The 17,819-nt window shown below is 58.7% G+C and overlaps 1 protein-coding gene across 3 annotated transcripts in view; it reads right to left on the reverse strand.

Moving 5' to 3' along the window:
• KHDRBS3 (KH RNA binding domain containing, signal transduction associated 3) overlaps nt 1–17,159 on the reverse strand; it is a 49,115-nt gene extending 31,956 nt beyond the window's left edge. For 2 of the 3 annotated variants that reach the window (XR_004987859.2, XM_036437525.2), the window contains exons 1-2: nt 16,683–17,154; nt 425–543 (exon numbers count right to left, since the gene is read on the reverse strand). Coding sequence is in view for 2 of the 3 variants with exons in the window: in XM_036437525.2 (XP_036293418.1) it covers nt 425–543; nt 16,683–16,770 (207 nt within the window). In the remaining variant the exon portion in view is untranslated. Of the gene's footprint in view, nt 1–424; nt 544–16,682 lie in introns of all 3 variants that reach the window. The other variant, XM_045581285.1, reaches the window with a different exon arrangement.
• Nucleotides 17,160–17,819: the final 660 nt, after the last annotated feature.

Consider the following 17,819-nt stretch of genomic DNA (forward strand, 5'->3'; position numbering starts at 1 on the left):
CCTTAGATACAAACTTGAAAGCACCAGATAGCACAAAACAACACTTGTGCAATGAACGAAAGACAGAACCTTTTCTATAGAATGGATAACTAGAATAAATAGTATTTCGGACATTGGTGTGCTGAACCCCCTCATTTCATTCCTAATCCAGCTCTCCTCTGACACATAAAGAAACTACAGTGGCACGAAGTGAAATGAGCCGTCCCTCACATCGCAGTGTGCCCCGTGAGCGTGCTTTTAGGGCTCCACACCTCAGACAGTAAGGACAGGGTCACCACGATCTGGACTGCGTGTGAGTCTGTGTGTGCCAGGGCGGGGGCGGGCTGTGCTACGGGAAAGACCCCACGGGGAAAAGATCACACACAACAGAGACGCCGCTCCCTGCGAGCAAGCTCCGCGCCTGCCCTGGGCCTCACTGTCTTACCTTAGGGAACTGTTTTACGGGGATTAACACTTTCTGTCCCAGCTTCATGTTCTTATTAATCACCACATCAATGTACTTCTCTTCGTCCTTTCCTTCTCCTTTCTGAAACTTTTCTATTTCTGTGGAGGAAAAAAGATAGCCATGAAGCGTGTGACTCCGAACGCCAGGGGCCAAGAGCCCGCGGCAGCTCTGCGGTGGCAAACGCAGGAAGGCGGGCTACCAGGTGTCTCCGTCGCCTCCATAGTTCACCACCAGGGCCTTGGGGGGAATGCGCAGGCCACGTTAGACCTCAACTGCCAGTGCTAATGGAAGCTCGCAGACCGACACGGGCATCAGGAGAAGTTCCCTGGGACCTTCTGGAACCCGAGAGCAAGGCTGAGCCAACAGCAGCCAACAGCCAGGAAGGGTTCTCGGGGCGGGGTTCACTGGCACCCTGCCCACCTCTCCCAGGCCCCTCCCCTCAGGCACTCATTCTTCAGCCTTTCAAAGCCCCAGACAACCTGTCAGGGGCCCGCCCCCAGCCAATCTTCCCTCCTCTCCGGGGACAAGATCAATGATAGCCCCGTCTTTGCCAATGCTTCTCCTCTTCACCTGGGATGGCATCTGCTGCAGGACTTCAGCTCCACACACACCAGCATCTCCTTCAAGGTCCGACCCCGGCAGCCGCCACTCTGCACGCACCTCCGGCCCTGTCCTCGTGGGGCAGTGGGGGTGGGAGAATGGTTCCCTCCCGCCCTGACACGCACAAAGCGTCTCACACACAATGGCGCTGGCGCTCTCCACTGCAGACAGCGTGTCCACCAACTCATACACAGAGATCCTCACCCTCCACCCCGGACTGGATGTGATTTGGAGGTGGGGCCTCTAGGAGGGGATAGGTCATGAGGGTGGAGCCCTTGTGAGTGAAATTAGTGCCCTTCCAAAACAGACCCCCCGCGAGGACACAGCCAGAACACTGCCACCTGTGAACCTGGACGCACCCGCACCGGACACCACACCTGTTCCCCGAGGACTCGCAGCCTCCAGCTCCATGAGAAAGAGCTTTCGGCTGTCGGTGGTCTGTTACAGGAGCCTTCACTGACTCAGCGGAACCCACATTTCTCTTAGGGAACATCTGTTTCTTCATGCAACAAACATCCACTACTAAGCACCTACTATGTGCACGCTCCAGATCTTGGAAAACATCAGTATCATTTCCTTGAGATATTTCACATAGCATCTGGCTGTGCCAGAGGCACACAGTAGGTGCTTGGATGGCTGCTGAATGGAGGATTCCTCCACAGACTGACCACCAGGTACCCAGGCTCCGAAGAAGACAGGGAAGAAACACAAGGGAGTCACGACGATTGAGCTGCTCATACAAAAACCAGCATGCCCAGGCTCAGGGAGATGACCTGCCCTTGTTGGAGCCAGCCTGAGCACTGCGACCTGGGAGCTCTGCAGTTATACCTGCAGATCTAACACGCATGTACACATACACTGAGTGGCCAGGTTACTATGACCGCTCCATCACTACTTGGTTGGTCCACCTTTTGCCTTTAATACTGCGGCGATTCTTCTTGGCAACTACTCCATGAGATGTTGAAAGGTGATACGAGGAATTGGACACCATGCCTGATGAGTAGCCCTGTCCGGTTCTGTGAGATTTGATGGTTGTGGACCCAGCTGCCTGGTGGCTCTTAACTTCGTCCCGCAAATGCTCAATTGGATTGAGATCTGGTGATTGTGGGGGCCACCTAAGCAAGGTAAAGTCTCCCTCATGATCTTGAAACCACTCCTGCACAATACGAACACCGCGGCATGGCACATTGTCTTGTTGGAAGAAGCCATCTCCATTGGGATACGCCATCAACATGATAGGGTGAACTTGATCAGCAACAATACTTAGGTATGTTGTGCTATTCAGACGTTGTTTCACACTGATTAAAAGGCCCAAATCATGCCAGGAAAACATGCCCGTCTGACAGATCACTGACTGTTCCCAGGCGGCTGGTGGGAAAGGACGCTTCTTACCCTCCACCATGACAGGTGCATTCACTAAGGGATTGTTTCATCTAAGCTAGGGGTGTCGAACTCAATCAGAGAAGGGGCCAAAATCTAAAATCCAGCCTAAATCGTGGGCCGAATGGTTTACTGAACAGTCATAAACTGTCATTGTGATGGAAACGCAGCGGAGTGCAGTGATGACAGCGCGGTGCGGGCCACACTGCAAGGCCTGGCAGGACGGATTTGGCCCGCGGGCCTTGTGTTTGACACATGTGACTAAGCAATCCAAGCCTAACTAACCCCTATTAGATTCAGCCGGAGCTGAAGCCACCAAAACCTGCCCAGACCAGACAGAGGCACACAGCTCGCGGCCGCACTGTGCCCTTCCATGGACAGGAAAACATGGCAGAGGAGACACGCGTGTCGGTGTGTAATAAGGACCCATCAGCTCATCATAAACACACATGCATGTACCATCAGGGAGCAGGCGATGGTCTGAGTATTAAGGATGCCCAGAAGTGAACTTTGTTTTTTGTGTGTGTGTGTGTGTGTGTGTGTGTGTTTTTAATATATTTTTATTGATTTCAGAGAGGAAGGGAGAGAGGGAGAGAGATCCAAACATCGATGATGAGAATCACTGATAGGCTGCCTCCTGCACGCCCCCTACTGGGGAATGAAACCATGTGCCCTGTCCAGGAATTGAATCTCGACCTCTCAGCTCCTAAGGCTGATGTTCAACCGCTAGGATTATCCCTAATATAACTCAACATATGGGTCACGTGAAGATTCCACAAACCCACAGATTTAATCAGGAAAATGGAGCATTAGGTTAATTCAAGTTAAGGATGACTTAAGCCAGTAACTACTGGGAGTAGGGATGAGAATAACCATCAAAGGTTGGAAGGAGGAAAAATCGAATTTTTCGTGGTAGCGCCCAAGGGTTAAACCACATTTCTCACTTTTAATTGCGAACATCGTTAAGCATCCAGCAAAAGACCAGCTATCTTCGACAATTATCGGGCTCCGGAGGTCACCAATTAGAACCCTGCAAGGATTCGAATTAAGAAAAGTTTGTGATTAGGTGAAGTAATGATCCAAGGGAGATCCTGTTCGGGCTGCGCTCATTATAAAACCCATTTCCTGCGCGTGGCGCTCGGAGTGTCCCGCGTGCCCTGCCGACGGGGCGCCAGCACGCCCCAGGGCCACTCCAGGGCTGTGCCAACGATGTCCTACCACGGCCGTGGACACTCACGCTCGGCTCTCCTGCGACGCCGAGCGAATATGTGCTATTGATTAGACAGACAGACAGCAGCACAGACTGGAAGGGTGTGAGGACATCCCCAATGACCCCAAGGAGGTAACGGTGCCACGGCTGCTTTCCATTTCCAGGTCACCTCCATCGCCACAGTCATTCCTCATTTACATGCAGAGCGTCAGAGTAATAATCCTTAAGATAATAAACCACAGTTTTCATCTGATGGTGATCAACAGGGTCATTTTCATGAAAAGAATTCCAAAAAGCAAAGAGCAAGACCAGAGAAAACAGAAAGGTCCCAGAGAGCACACCTACTCCACACACCTCTCGGCAGCCGCGGCCTGTGTGGCTCGATGGGCTGGACGCCGTCCTGTGCTGTGCACGGAGAGGTCGCAGGTTCAGTTCCCGGTCAGGGCACATGCCCGGCTGCCAGATCGATCCGCAGTAGGGGGTTTGCAGGAGGCAGCCAATGGGTGATTCTCTCTCATTATGGATGTTTCTCTCTCTCCCTCGCCCTTCCTCTCTCAACTAAAAGTCAACAAAAACATTTTAAAGATAAATGAATAAATAATAAAAGGCTTGTCAACAACACCATAAAAGACATGCTAGAATAATAAACATGGCCAGAAAAATGCAGCTTAGCGATAACAGTACAAAAACGTACAAGATGTCCCCAAACTATCATTATTTCCCTTATAACGCAATATCCTAAGCTTCCTGGAAATCGCCGAAGAGGCATAAAAACACCGTTTCAAAACAAAGCTCAACTGCAACAGAGACACCTGTGTTTCCCCTCGGAGCTAGCCACCCTAGAAAGTTAGGACTCTGATAAGACGCCATTTGCACTGCGTTCAATAGTCACAGCTTCTGAGGACACATCCAGCCACTGACGTGGGCGCATGGCCCGGGCCCCTGACAGCACAGGATCTCTGCGGACCCGCTCAGGCTGCAGAGCCTGTCCTCGGTCGCTTCTCCTCACGAGCCTGACTCTCTCTCTCAGGCCATGCCCAGGGGGGTTCTTAGAGGGATCTGACAGGTGAGGTGCCCATCTTCCCATTCCGGACCACGCTGTGCATGGGAACCATCCAGGCTCTTAGGAGAAGCGAGTGCACGGAAGCCAGCCCATGGCGTCTGCCTCTTTACGTCTTGTCCTTCGACCACAATGCATTCAGTTAGCAGCGACGCACACCAGTGGGTTCTGAGTGTCACAGCGACGGACAGCTGATGGCTCTGTTTTGAGGCTGACGACACAGATAACCGTTACTTTATGCAACTGCCCCCCGCACAGGCAAACGAGGCAGAACAAAGGGGCAAGGAAGGGCGTTCCTTTGGCTAAAACTTTGACCACAACTAACAATACGCATCTTGGGTTGATGCCTGACTCCCTTCTGTTCTCTTGTCTCAAACACAGGAGGCTGCCCTGGCCGGTGTGGCTCAGTTGGTTGGACACTGTCCTGTGCACGGAGAGTTCACCGATTCAGTTCCGGTCAGGGCACATGCCTGGGTGGTGGGCTCGATCCCCAGTAAGTGACATGCAAGAGGCAGCAGATCAATGTTTCTCTCTCTCTCCTTCTCCCTTCTTCTCCCTTTAAAATCAATAAGAACACACTTAAAAAAAAAAAAAAGTAGAATAGTTTGTTGACCAATTCTAGGAAAGAGTAACAAACTAGGATGAGAACACTAAGACTAGGAATTTAGGGAAGTGTCTGGAGACCAGTTTCAAATATTTACCGACTGTTATGGCAACAATGGAGGTCCCACACTGCCCCCACCTCCTAGGGCCACAGCACAAACAGACACACCGCAGACCTGAAGAATTACTATTTCATGAGAGAGTGCGGCTGCACGACTGGGGGGATTGTCTAAAAAGGCGCTGTGAGGGAGGAAGTCATGGGGAAAGGTTGGAAAGCATGAAGAGAAGCAGCTGAAATAGCTGAGAGCGCTCGTCCTAACGGATGAATAATTCAGGGGAGAGCAGGACGTCTACACAAACACTTGTGTCATCCAGGAGGGATGGCCTCTGGCTCCGTCGGGAAGAGGCCGGCTGCAGAGCCTGCAGGAAAGGGGCTGCCACCCCCAGGACAGTTCCTGGCACCGCGTTTCCCAGGGAGGACCTGGCGGCCTGGAGAGGAGGCTCCTGCGGAGAGCCCCGCCCAGCCGGGCCGCACGCTCCTGGGGACATGTCACAGCGAGCTCTTCACACAAAAGGGTAAGTGAGTGAGAGTTAGCCCACTTCCCCGGACCCAGCTCTGCACTCTCAGCGTGGTCACTGAGCCCTGGTCCTGTGGCTCAGCTGCTTGAGCATCCGTCCCCAGCAGGACGGCCGGGAGGATGGAGGCCATACCACTGTGGGGCGTGGCTACGGTGTTTGGACAGATTCAAGCCTCGGACTGAGGAGGGCACAGTCCTCTCTGGCAAAGCCACGGGCAGGTCCCAGCGTGGAGGGCAGAGCCTCCCAGCACCGCGATAGCCAACAGCTGTGGTTGTGAGTGTGGACCTGTGGTCCCAACACTGGCCCCACGTGCCTGAGTGCCGTGGGATTGATCGAGTTCAGGTGCATGTAACTGAGTAGGAGCTAAACCCACGAGAATGATGTAAACATCTTGACCACGGTCTTCCTTTGCCTAGTGGCATCGGCTATAAAATAAAGACAAGGCTTGTAGTCCGTGGCGCTGTCTCTCTATCCGGGAGCAGCGTCCCACCCAGACCCAGCTTTCTTCTCTTGTCTGTCTTTTCCCAATCCTTCACCGCCCCCTCAGGCTCACCGAACCTGGCTGAGCTGGCGAACACATATGGCGCCCTGGGCTGAGAGTGCCATAGCCGTGCAGGATCGCCACGCACCACCACGTCTGGCTTCTGAGCATGTGAAACGCGGCTGGTGTGTGTGTCTGACTGAGAAGTAAACTTCTAGTTCTAGTTCAGTTTAATTAATTACATTTAAAAGCTTCACGTGGCCAGAAGCTATGGCAGCACAGATCTGGAGCACAGCCAACAACTGAAGCGCGAGGGAAGAGGCGGGCGGGTGAGCTGCAGAGAGAGGCAGTGAAACAGGTATTTTTTCATCCAGCCATTAACCGAGGCCTGTGGGATCCCACCATGGCTCGCCAACGGGCCCCCGTGGCTCTGAGCAGGGGCCAGAAGGGGCGGACCAGCATGCGGGCCTCCGAGGCAGGTGGCCACGGCTCCATAAACGGTGGGTCTATCGCCGCCTGATATGGGGACACGGACCCTGTGCTCAGGAAAGACCACCTGCGGATGCTCTCAACACAAAGTTTAAACTTTGAGCTTTTTAAAAATTACTATTGACATCAGAGAGGGAGAGAGAGGGAGAGGGAGAGGGAGAGAGAAACATCCATGATGAGAATCACTGCTCCTCTGCCTCCTCCATAACTCCGCTGGGGAGTAGCCTGCAACCCGGGCCTGTGGCCTGACCGGAAATGGAACCCTGATCGCCTGGTACCTGGGTTCATGCTCTATAAGCTTCACGCTCTATAAGACACACACACACACACACACACACACACACACACACACACACGGAGGATTGCAGAACGTAAAAGAGGCATGGGACGCCCAGGTCAAAGCTCAGGAGAAACTCGGGGTGGGTGTGTCTCCGGTGTGAGCTGAGGTGAAGGAGGGGGCGTGGCTCTGAGAAGGCGCCCAGTGCAGGGGTGGGTGGGAGGTTAGGGGGCTGGAAGGATGCTCTGGAGACAGATCCCTGATATGTCATCAGAGACCAGGGGCCGCAGCAGAAAGAGGCTCGGGCGCTCTGAGAAGGCAGTGAGGCCGCACGGAGGGAGGGACTGGCCCTGGGGGCACACCTGCAGCTCCTCTGAGCAGAGCTGGGAGGCGGCTGGAGCCAGAGGCCTGGCCCAGGCTGTGGCAGGGAGATGCCCAGCTCAGGGAGGGAGCAGAGTGCCGGGATGGCACTGCCCACGCTCTCTGTCCCAGGGGAGATTTAGTGGCCCGCATCGGGCTGAAGGCTCAACTGCTTTCAAACACAAAGGTGCCACACACGGGCGGCACAGGGACAGAAAATGAGATTTTTTAAGTGGTTTTGAGACCCTCAAAGGCCCCTGTAACGACTTATGTCAGGAGAGTGAAGCAAGATTAAACACGGCAGCAATTCAGGCAAAGCGGCTGGGTAGGCTGGAACATCAACCTGGCCACGGAAAGGTGGGGGTTCGAGCCCATTCGTGGCGAGCACGGGAGGCCACCCATCAGCTTCCCTTCCCAGACCCTTCCCCTTCAGAGTGCCTGCCTTCCTGCCCGTTGGGAAACCTACTTCTAGAATCTTCCATCCAGCCTGTCACGCCTCAAATCCTGACAAATTCAAGGTTTGCTGGTTACTCAGGGTCCCTTTTTATTCTTCGCAACAAAGGACCGTGAGCGGCCCAGTGGGAAGCACCCAGTGAGTGCCCCAGTGTTCCTCCTCGTCACCTCAGCCCTTTATGGACAAAAGAAAGAGGACGATGGCCCCCCTGCCGCCCGGCCGGGGCGTGTGACGCCTCACAATGGACGGCGCCTCCCTGCCGGCCTCCGAGCCGCTCGGAGCTGCCTGCTGCCGGGAGCCTTTGTCCACGTTGTCAGGCCCGAGTCTGATGCCCTCAGCAGCGGTGGCGGCGGTGGGGGTGGGTGAGACCTGGGCTCTACAATTAAATAGCAAGACCCAGCGTCGTTCATATGAAAACAGGACTTACGATTAAACACCCTCAAGGTCGCCTGGCCAGTGTGGCTCAGTGGTTGAGGTCGAGCTATGAACCAGGAGGTCACTGTTTGATTCCCGGTCAGAGCACAGGCCCAGGTTTCCGGCTCCATCCCCAGTGGGGGGCGTGCAGGAGGCAGCGGATCAATGATTCCCTCTCATCACTGATGTTTCCATCTTTCCTTCCTCTCCCTTCCTAATGGAGCCCGTGGTCCTCCTTGAAGCCATTCATGGATACAGAGCCATGAGGTTTCCCTCTAGGAGCACAGGACTCGAACCCTGGACCGCAGGGCAGCCCGGAGGAGAGGAAAGAAGTGGCCTCCCACGGCTGCGACTTAGCGCAAAAGGACAGGATGCTTCCCGCTCGGCCGTCACGGGGATATCAGCCGGCCGTGGCCCAGTTATGCAGAATAATAACCTATTTTCTGCGAAGCCAGATGAATAGGCCAAAAAGCACAGTCAATTTCCAGCCTTCTGGCCTTGGATGTTATTTATTCCCTAAGTCACGCCTCCCTCGCTTGTAAATGGAGAAAATACCGCTTACGTTTCACGGCTGAGGAAACAGGCTGAATGCAGAGCAGACGCCTGCCGAGCAGACGCTAAGCGGATGCGGGTAAGCAGGTCCTGCTTTGGGACACGTTGGTGGGAAAACACACCGGGGTCTCCTGGGACTCTCTCTTTACAGAGACCTGGCCTAAGGGTGGGCTGTTCGCCCCTTCCCAGCCCAAGAAAGAAGCCTTCGGGGTGCTGGGCTCCTCTGGGTGAAAGACAGAGAGACGGCCAGGCCGAGTAGCTGAGCATCGGCCCAGGAACCAAGAGGCCACAGTTCGATTCCCAGTCAGGGCACGTGCCCGGGCTGCCCGCTCCATCCCCAGTAGGGGGCGTGCAGGAGGCAGCCAATGGATGTTGTTTCCCATCGATGTTTCTATTTCTCTCTGTTCCTCCCTCTCTCAAAATCAATAACAAGTATTTTTTTTTATAAAAAAGACAGAAGGTAATATGGTCAAAGGTAATATTGTCAACTTCATGCAGAAAATAAACATCTCTGAGCCCTGAGCGCCTTCAGCACAGCCACACAGACGCTGCAGGAAGGGGGAGAGAGATGCCTGGGCGATGTGCCCGGGTCAGGAGGCCTCTGGGCCTGTGGGCTGGTGAGGGCACGCTGTCTTCTGAAGCCTCCACGTGGCACTCAGTCAGGACGGGAGGACTAGGGGTGACAGGGAGGACTGGGGATCACAGGGAGAACAAGGAGTGGCAGGGAGGACTGGGGGTGACAGGGAGGACTAGGGGTGACAGGGAGGACTGGGGGTGACAGGGAGGACTGGGGGTGACAGGGAGGACTAGGGGTGATAGGGAGGACCAGGGGTGACAGGGAGGACTGGGGGTGACAGGGAGGACTGGGGGTGACAGGGAGGACTAGGGGTGGCAGGGAGGACTAGGAGTGGCAGGGAGGACTAGGGGTGACAGGGAGGACTGGGGGTGACAGGGAGGACTGGGGATGGCAGGGAGGACTAGGGGTGACAGGGAGGCGGGGAGGGGGCATACAGGGGAGGAAGGGCTAACCACACTGTGAAATAATGAAACCTTGAAACATGGCACTGCTTCAGCCTCAGTAACACAAACATCTAAGGCAGTGTTTCCCAAACTTCTCTCATGATGAGAATCACCTGGTGGAGTTGTTAAAATACAGATTCCTGAATCCCAACTAAGAAGTGCTAAACTAGAATTTTGGGGAACAGCAGCCCAGCGCTGAGGCAGGGGGCAACGGCGCTACGTACAGCGCCACCTGGTGGCAAGAAGAGCGGCGTGCACGGGACATCCATCATGAAACATGAACAAGGGAACAGGATGAGAGGGAACACTGCCCCTTCTTTCCCTCCTTATAATTTCTCCCGGAGCCTGAACCAGCAGTGACCCCAGATATGAGATGTCTATCAGCAAGAGAGGCCCAGGAGGGTGTCCTGGCATGCTCGGGCTTTTTCCCCAGCCAGGAGTGTGCCGGGAATGTCATGTGAAGCCCTGGAAACAGCAGCTGGGCCGGCTGGTGAGAGACTGCGGGAAGGGACGGCTCACCAGGGCGCGGGAGCAGGTCTGTGTCTGGGGAGGCGCTGAGTGTCCGCACCCACTCACAGGTGCGCGCAGAGGCCGGCTCTGACAGCCGGTGGGTTAACTGCAGCCTCAGGTGCTGCCTCCACGGGGAGCATCCTAAAATATGGTGACCAGACGCCCCGCTTTTGGCGGGACAGTCCTGATTTTTAACAATTTGTCCCGCGTCCCGCAGTGTTTTTTTTAAAAAAAAGTCCTGAATGGGACTTCTTTAAAACGCCGCGGGGCGCGGGACAAATTGTGAAAAATAGGGACTGCCCCGCCAAAAGCGGGGCGTCTGGTCACCTTATCCTAAAAGCCCATCAGAGCTCGGCTACATCTGCACCCCACATTCACGCGAGGCACGTCCTCAAGAACGCGTTTCTCCCGGGCCGGCCGCTGTGACTCAGTGGTTGAGCATCGACCTATACAGCCGGTTTTCCCACTTCCTCCTGGACCCCAGACATAGCCGCAATGAAGCCCCCGGCCTGGGACGCGCACTCAGACTGAAGGCATCGCTGGGGAGCACGGGGGAGAGCCAGCCTGCCTCCGGGTAAAACACATGTGCGGGAACCGCTTTTAAAAATCCATCCCCCCCCGCCCCGGCCCTGAGGCCCAGCCGGTTGGGCATCTTCCTGTGCCCTGAAAGGCTGCCTGCAGGTTCGAGTCCCACATGCTCAATCTCCCGTAGGGGGTGTGCAGGAGGTATGATAGCTGATGGATGTTTTGCTTTCACATCAATGTTTCTCTCTCTCTCCCTCTCCCTCTCTTCTCCTCTCCCTCTCTGAAAATCAATAGAAAATCTTTAACACATGAAGCGCCCAGTCGCTCACTGGCGACTGACACCATACTTTCCTTCCGAAGACTAGACAGGCTGGCGCTCACTGTGTGCAATGACGAAGGACTGGCAGTGAGCTTCCCTGGACATCTCCATAAAGGCTTACTTACGGAATTAGGCAAAAGGCAAGCCTTACTTTACGGGGAGCCATGGCAAACGATTCTTTAAAAGTAATAACAGTATTAAATAATTCACCATCCCCAATGGAAACCCTAACCGGCTTCCACCAGACACCTCCCAGGAAGCACCGGCATTGAGGGCCGGGACTTGGCAGCTGCTGTTAGGATGTTCATCCCCAACGCTAAGGAGCGCTTGACTTCCTTCTTCCTGGTTAAAAAAACAAAAAAACAACACGTAACGCGTTCTTACTCCCCATGGGGAGGACCCCGAGCCCCAGGGCCCTGGTACCCAGGCTGCCGCGGGCACTGCACTGCTCTCTCCCCTGCCCCTCTGGTCCGGGGTGTCCGCGTGGCACCTGGACGGCAGGCCGCTCCTGCGGGTCTGAAGGCTCACGTGGCCTGGGACCAGGCCCCCAAGTTCTGGTTCTGATCCGCCCTCAGCGCCCTCATCAGGGGCGCCGGGACGGAGAGCGGATTGCATTAGCGGCACCGGCTCCCGCGCCCCGGGACAGGATAAAAGGAAACAGACCTCCGAGTCAAAGCAGACCTGACGGCCGCTCCTCGGTCCCTCCCGGAGAAGGGCCACCCCCCGAGGGCTCACACTGCACCTCACGTAGGACCTGCTGGCACCTGTGCGTGGGAGCCAAGCAGAGACCCACCCCCTCCCTCTTTCCCCAACTCAGGTGCTCCACCTTCCGAAGGGGCAAGGCTCCCCTGAGGGCTGGACTCGCAGGGCACTGAGTGCTCTTCCTTTATGCTAATGAGACAGTCAGCTGACAGGGCCACAGACAGGACACAGGGAGAGGCCCTGCCTCCAGCAGCGCCCTCTGTCCCGGGAAGACAAGAGGTGCCAGAAACAGCCCGGCCAGTGTGGCTCTGTGGTTGGACGTCGACCTGTGAACCTGGGCGTGGACCTGTGAACCTGGGGGTCTCAGTTTGATTCCCTGTTCAGGCTCGATCCCCCGTGTGGGGAATGCAGGAGGCAGCCCATCACTGATTCTCTCTCATCGTTGATGTTTCTCTCTCTCTCCCTCTCCCTTCCTCTCTGAAAGCAATAAAAACATATTTAAAAACAAACAGGAAACCTTAAGAAGCTCAATGAAAAACGGGACCACCACGCCCTCCTCCGGAGAGAGCAGAGGCTCACGCTCTGGTATGAAAGAGCCCCACTGAAATAGAATCCTGCCACTTTCCTTCTCACTCTTCTCTCATTCATACGTTACACACCTGAGGGCATTCAAGCAAGCCCAAAGCGTTTTCCAGAAGGGGTCCTCAAAAAAAAACAAAACAACGAAGCCAGGGTTGGTGGCACAGAGATGCGCGCAGGGCAGAGGGCACACGCCGTCACCCCTCACGTGCTCCACGCGTCACACGGAGTCCCAACACCAGAGGAGCGGGTGCAAGCTGACACAGGCCCCATCACTGGGCGCACAGGGACCGCCTTCCCGGCCACGCCTCTGCCCCACGGTCCCCACCACCCACCACTGTGCCTCCGCTGGCAGCGAGCCAGCCGCCAATCCATACGTTACATCCGATAATTAAACATACAGCGTTCCGTAATCTTATTTAATGGTTCCTCGGCTTGCACTGGAACGCGTCCACGAGGCGGCCGGAGAGCGGGATTGGATTATAACGCGGAAGGCCTTTCTGAGACGGCCCGGAGTCCGAGCACACACCGCCCCGAGCAGCACTTCCGTCGCCAATCAGCCTCCTGGCACGGAAGGCCGCGGCCAGCGCACCGGGCAGGCGCCTGCATGGGGGGGGAGAGGGGGCGGCGGAGGGGGAAGGGAACAGCAAAGCCCTTTTCTTCCATTTGGTTTTATATCAAGTAAATATTACGTCACCTGTTACTTTTGGGAAAGGAACAAAAGTATGCAATATTGGGGGAAGGGGAGACGGGCGGGAGAACCAGTTATCCTGAGAAAATAAAAAATGAGAGTCAGCAGCAAAGGCCCATCATAAACCACCAGCTGGGCAGAATCTAGAAGCCAACTCGGCTCCATGGACAGAGCATCGGCCTATGGACTGAAGAGTCCCGGGTTCGATTCCCATTGAGGGCACCTCGGCTGCAGACCGCACCTCCAGCCCTGGTTGGGGCACGTGCGGGAGGCAGCCCATCCATGTCTGTCTGTCTGTCTCTCTCTCTCTCTCTCTCTCTCTCTCTTCTCTCTCTCTCTCTCTCTTGCATGAATGTTTCTCTCCATCTCGTCCCCTTCCCTCTGGCTCTCTCCAAAAACCAAGGGAGCACTATCCCGGGGTGAGGACGCACAAAATACAAAACAAACACATAAAGGCCACCCTCTGCTCTGAGGTCCTCCCAGCCCAAGTGTTCCCTTACAGAGGATTCGGAAAAGAGGGATTCATTCGGCTAGAGAGCCGGTCGATGTGGACGAAGCCTTCCTCGTTACAAAGCAGGCTGTCCCGTTACCACACCGTGCTGACTACCGACGTGAGGGAGTGCTCGTGGGAGGACTGTCTTCCAAAGAGAAAACCCTGCCAGAGAAATCAGCTGCTTCGGAGGAGACCAGGAGACAAGCCCGGGGAGAGGGTGTGTTTGGGAAACCCAGGTAAGCCAGCCGGGAGGGAGCCGGCGTGTGAATGCAGTGACCTTGGAGGGCCTAAGGGAACGCGGGCACAGCCTTCTGCTCCATCTCTCCGGGGAGGCGTGCACAGCGAGAACAACGGCCCTAAGAGAGGCCCCGAGTTCCTGCCGCATCCCTCTGGGTCACCGTGGGCGTGCAGAGCTGGCGGGTCCGGGCTCCTCCCCGGGAACGTGGGGACCCCAGAGCCGGCCCACACGGGGTGCAAGCCTGAGGACGGGACTCAGGAGCGGGCGCGGGGCAGAGCGCTGGAAACTTCCAAGTACCACGCACACAGGCGTGAGGCCTGGGAGACCTTCACCGTCAGAGGTCCCCGTGCCCGCCTCCCCACGGGCGGTGACCCCACCATCACCCTGCGAGTTGGAGCCGGAGACGGAGTCCGGGGTCGGGGAGCAGAAGGACCTCGGAGGGAAGTTTCCTTGGGAGACAAAGAGAAACACAGCTCATTGAGAATTAAAATGCCCCCCCCACCCCCTCAGCCCGCCGATACCAAGAGAGAGCGATAGATGGCCGTCGGACTGAAAACCACAGCTGCCCGGCCGGGGAGCTCAGACCTCAGGCAGCTTCAGAGACAAACGCCAGGCAGGCAGGGGTTACGTAACAGCACCGGGCACCGGGCACGGTCCAGGGACCGCCTGCGGGGGCGGGGGAGGCAGCCTGTGGCCGAGGGGAGCCTGTGGCCCAGGGGAGCCTGCGTCTGCAGGAAGGAAATCAGCGATGAGCGCACGCGCGCACACACACACACACACACACACACACACACACCAGGACCCTCCTCCCGCCGCCCAGCTGCTCGGTGAGAGATGTGCTTCCAGCAAGAGCTGCGTCTTCAATGGAGAAGCGAGCTCTCACGCTGGTTGTCAAGGTTCCCCCCGGGGACCTGTCTCAGGGAACCGGAGGCCGTAGCACTAGCAACTAACGGCGCAGGAACCAAAGGAGCTCTGAACGGAGGGGCCACACGGCGCTATGGCAACACGGCGCCGGAGAGGGGACTTCCACGGCAACTCACTGGCTCCACTCCGCTCCTTCCCGGCCCGGCATCGCCGGAGCCGGCCTCTCTGTGCGGAGAAGCCACCCCGAGCCCACGGACAGAGCACCCCTAACCCTGCCCTCTCCCAGCGCGGACAGGGACGTGCCCTCCACAGCACAAGACGTGGGTGCACCCTGAGGAGCAGGGGGTGCCGCCCCCCGCAGACCCCACTGTGCAGGGAGAGTGGGCACCCCACTCCGGTTCCTCCCCTCACACGGGGTCGCATGCTGCTGCTCTCTCCCCAGCCCCTGCCTCTCACGCAGCACAAGCCTGAGATGAAAACGCCCCGGGAGCACTCTGCACACCCATCCCTGTCCCACCACCCAACTCCAGCCGGACTCCAGGAGGCAGGGGGTCGCCCTGGACCACCGCCATCAGGGCACACACAGCCCCACCTCGGAGGATAGGCTGCACATGGCCAGCACAGGGGTCACGGCTTTAACATGCGGACACCCGGACACACAGAACATGTCTGCTTATCTCGCACTTCCAGCAGGGAAGCAGCCGGCGTGGAGGCCGGCAGACGGGGTTTGCCTCGGGAACTATCCGGGCTGGCGCTGCCGAGTGAGCCACCGGGAGGTGACAGGTCTGCCTGTGACAGAACAGGGCTCCCGCCTTTGCCCTGAGGGAAAGCAGACCCGTGGCCCCCACACCCCTCTTCCTCTGAAGGGCGATCCCAGACCCCGGAGGAGCCCAGAGCAGCTGCTGGGGGAGGCACGTCCAGAGGAGCCCAGAGCAGCTGCTAAGAGGAGGGACCAGCCCGGGATGCTGTCCCGGGAGGCACGTCTCCCTGTGCCCCTCACCGCCCCCCACCTGCCAGGCTGCCCCCCTGAGCTGGCCAGGATGGTGCTGATGGCACGGGCTTACGTGGCCCATGTTCCCGACCCTGAGTCAGCCACCCCTGAGGGTCACCCAGCTCTTCTCCAAAAGAGGGCAGGCCAGCCACCAGGGGCAAGATCCTGCACCTGCCTCTTCCCTCCTGCCCCCTCCAACGGCCAGTCTCAGGGTTGTCCTGACTGGCTCACCCCAAGGAGGGCAGACTGCCCCCTTGCCCTCCCACTCTGATCCCCAGGGCTGCCAGAGACTCCGGAGAAACAGGGAGAGGAGAGGGCCTCTGCGCCCTCCTCTAAGCTCCTGGGGTCTGCCCCCAGCCTCCTCCAAGGTCCTCAAACTTCCCAGCACCCGAGCACCTGTTCCCGTCCCCTCTCTGCATCTGCGTCCCTCGATCTTCCATCTCCCTCCAGCCCTCTCTCTCCAGTTCTCTGGGCAAACCAAGCACCAGCTCCCTGCCTCCCCCTCCTCTCCAAGCGCTCCCCCAACCCCCACCCAGCAGAGCCCCCGGAGGAGCCTGTCCCCGCCCCAAGTTCCCCTCTGGTCTCCTAGGTCCCCAAGGACTCCCTCCGAGTCTCATCGGAACCAGAACGCCCAGCCTCTTCCCTCCAGAGTCTCCTCGATTCGCACCCGAGCTTTCCCTGGGTGTCCCACATCCTCCCAGGTCCCCCCTAACGCCCCCAGTTGGCTACCTGGGCCCCTCCAGTCCCCCAGGGCTATTTGGAGCGCGGTCCCCCCTCCCCTGGCCCGTGGCCCCCGGCCATCACCCCCAGGACCCAGGCGGAGGTTGGGAGCCCCGGTGCGCTCACCTCGGTTCACCAGCCGCAGGGCGTGCGTGAAGGAGGGGTCCAGCGAGTCCTTCTCGGCCATGAGCTCCGGCAGGTACTTGTCCTCCATGCCCGCCGCCGCCGGCCCGGGACGCCGACTCCGGGCGGGAGGGCGGGCGGGCCGGCAGCCGCGGCCCCGCAGCCCCCGACCGCGCCCGCGCCCCAGCCCCAGCGGCGCGGGACCCCGGGAGGGCGCGGCCGAGCCCCGCCGCGCACGCAGCCCGCGGGCAGGGCAGGCAGCTCCGGTCCCGGTGGCCGCCCGCCCAGTGCCCGGCGCCGGGAACCGGACCGCGCTCCGCCCAGGGCGCCGGGGAGCGGCGCGGTCCGGCGCGATGGGACCCCGGGGACGGCGGGCGGCTCCGATCGCGGGCGGCGCGCTCCGCACACCCGGACAGTCCCGGGGACCCGCTCCGCTCCGCCGCCACCGCGCTCCGCGCCGCCCGCCTCCGAGCCGCCGCCGCCCCGCCCGCCGCGCCTGCGCGCTGTCCCCGCGCCCGCGCCCCGCGCCCCGCGCCCCGCGCCCCCGGCTTCGCCGCCGCCGCCGCCGCCGCCGTGTGGGGCCGCCCGTCCGCAGGGAGGGGCGCCGTGGCTCCTCCCGCCGGCCCCGCCCCTCCTCCCGCCCCGGGGGCCTCCCTGACGCGGGACCCAGACACTGAGGCCCAGGGCGGTCGGCGGTCGGGCCAAGGTCACCGGGAGCGATCTCCGGAGAGAGCGGTGCGCCCGGAGCCCCGGGGCGGGGGCCAGGCCGGGGAGGGGACCGGAGCGGCCGGGACCCCCTGCGCGCCCCGGGGCCGGCCACCGCGCAGGCTCCCTGCCCGGGCGCCCAGGACTTGCTAACTTATTTCTTTTTGCCGCCCCCTCCTCTGGGCACGGAAAAGCCACCACGGGCTCAGGCGCTCCTGGGTGCCGGCTCTGAGCGCCCATCCCTGACCCTCGGTGCCCAGGCCCGTTCATTACATCACAGCGCGCGCCCGCCCTTCAGGGCGCCTTTGTCCTCCGGAGTCACCCCGGCTGTCGCTCTCTGTGCCCGGAAGCCTGCTGTGCCCTGTGCCCTGTGCCCGGAGGCAGAGGAGACAGTCCCCGGGGTGCCTGTCCGCCCGCAGGGAGAGTGCCTGGGTG

Source organism: Pipistrellus kuhlii, unplaced genomic scaffold (assembly GCF_014108245.1).
Source record: "Pipistrellus kuhlii isolate mPipKuh1 unplaced genomic scaffold, mPipKuh1.p scaffold_m20_p_14, whole genome shotgun sequence".
Classification (NCBI taxonomy): Eukaryota; Metazoa; Chordata; class Mammalia; order Chiroptera; family Vespertilionidae; genus Pipistrellus; species Pipistrellus kuhlii.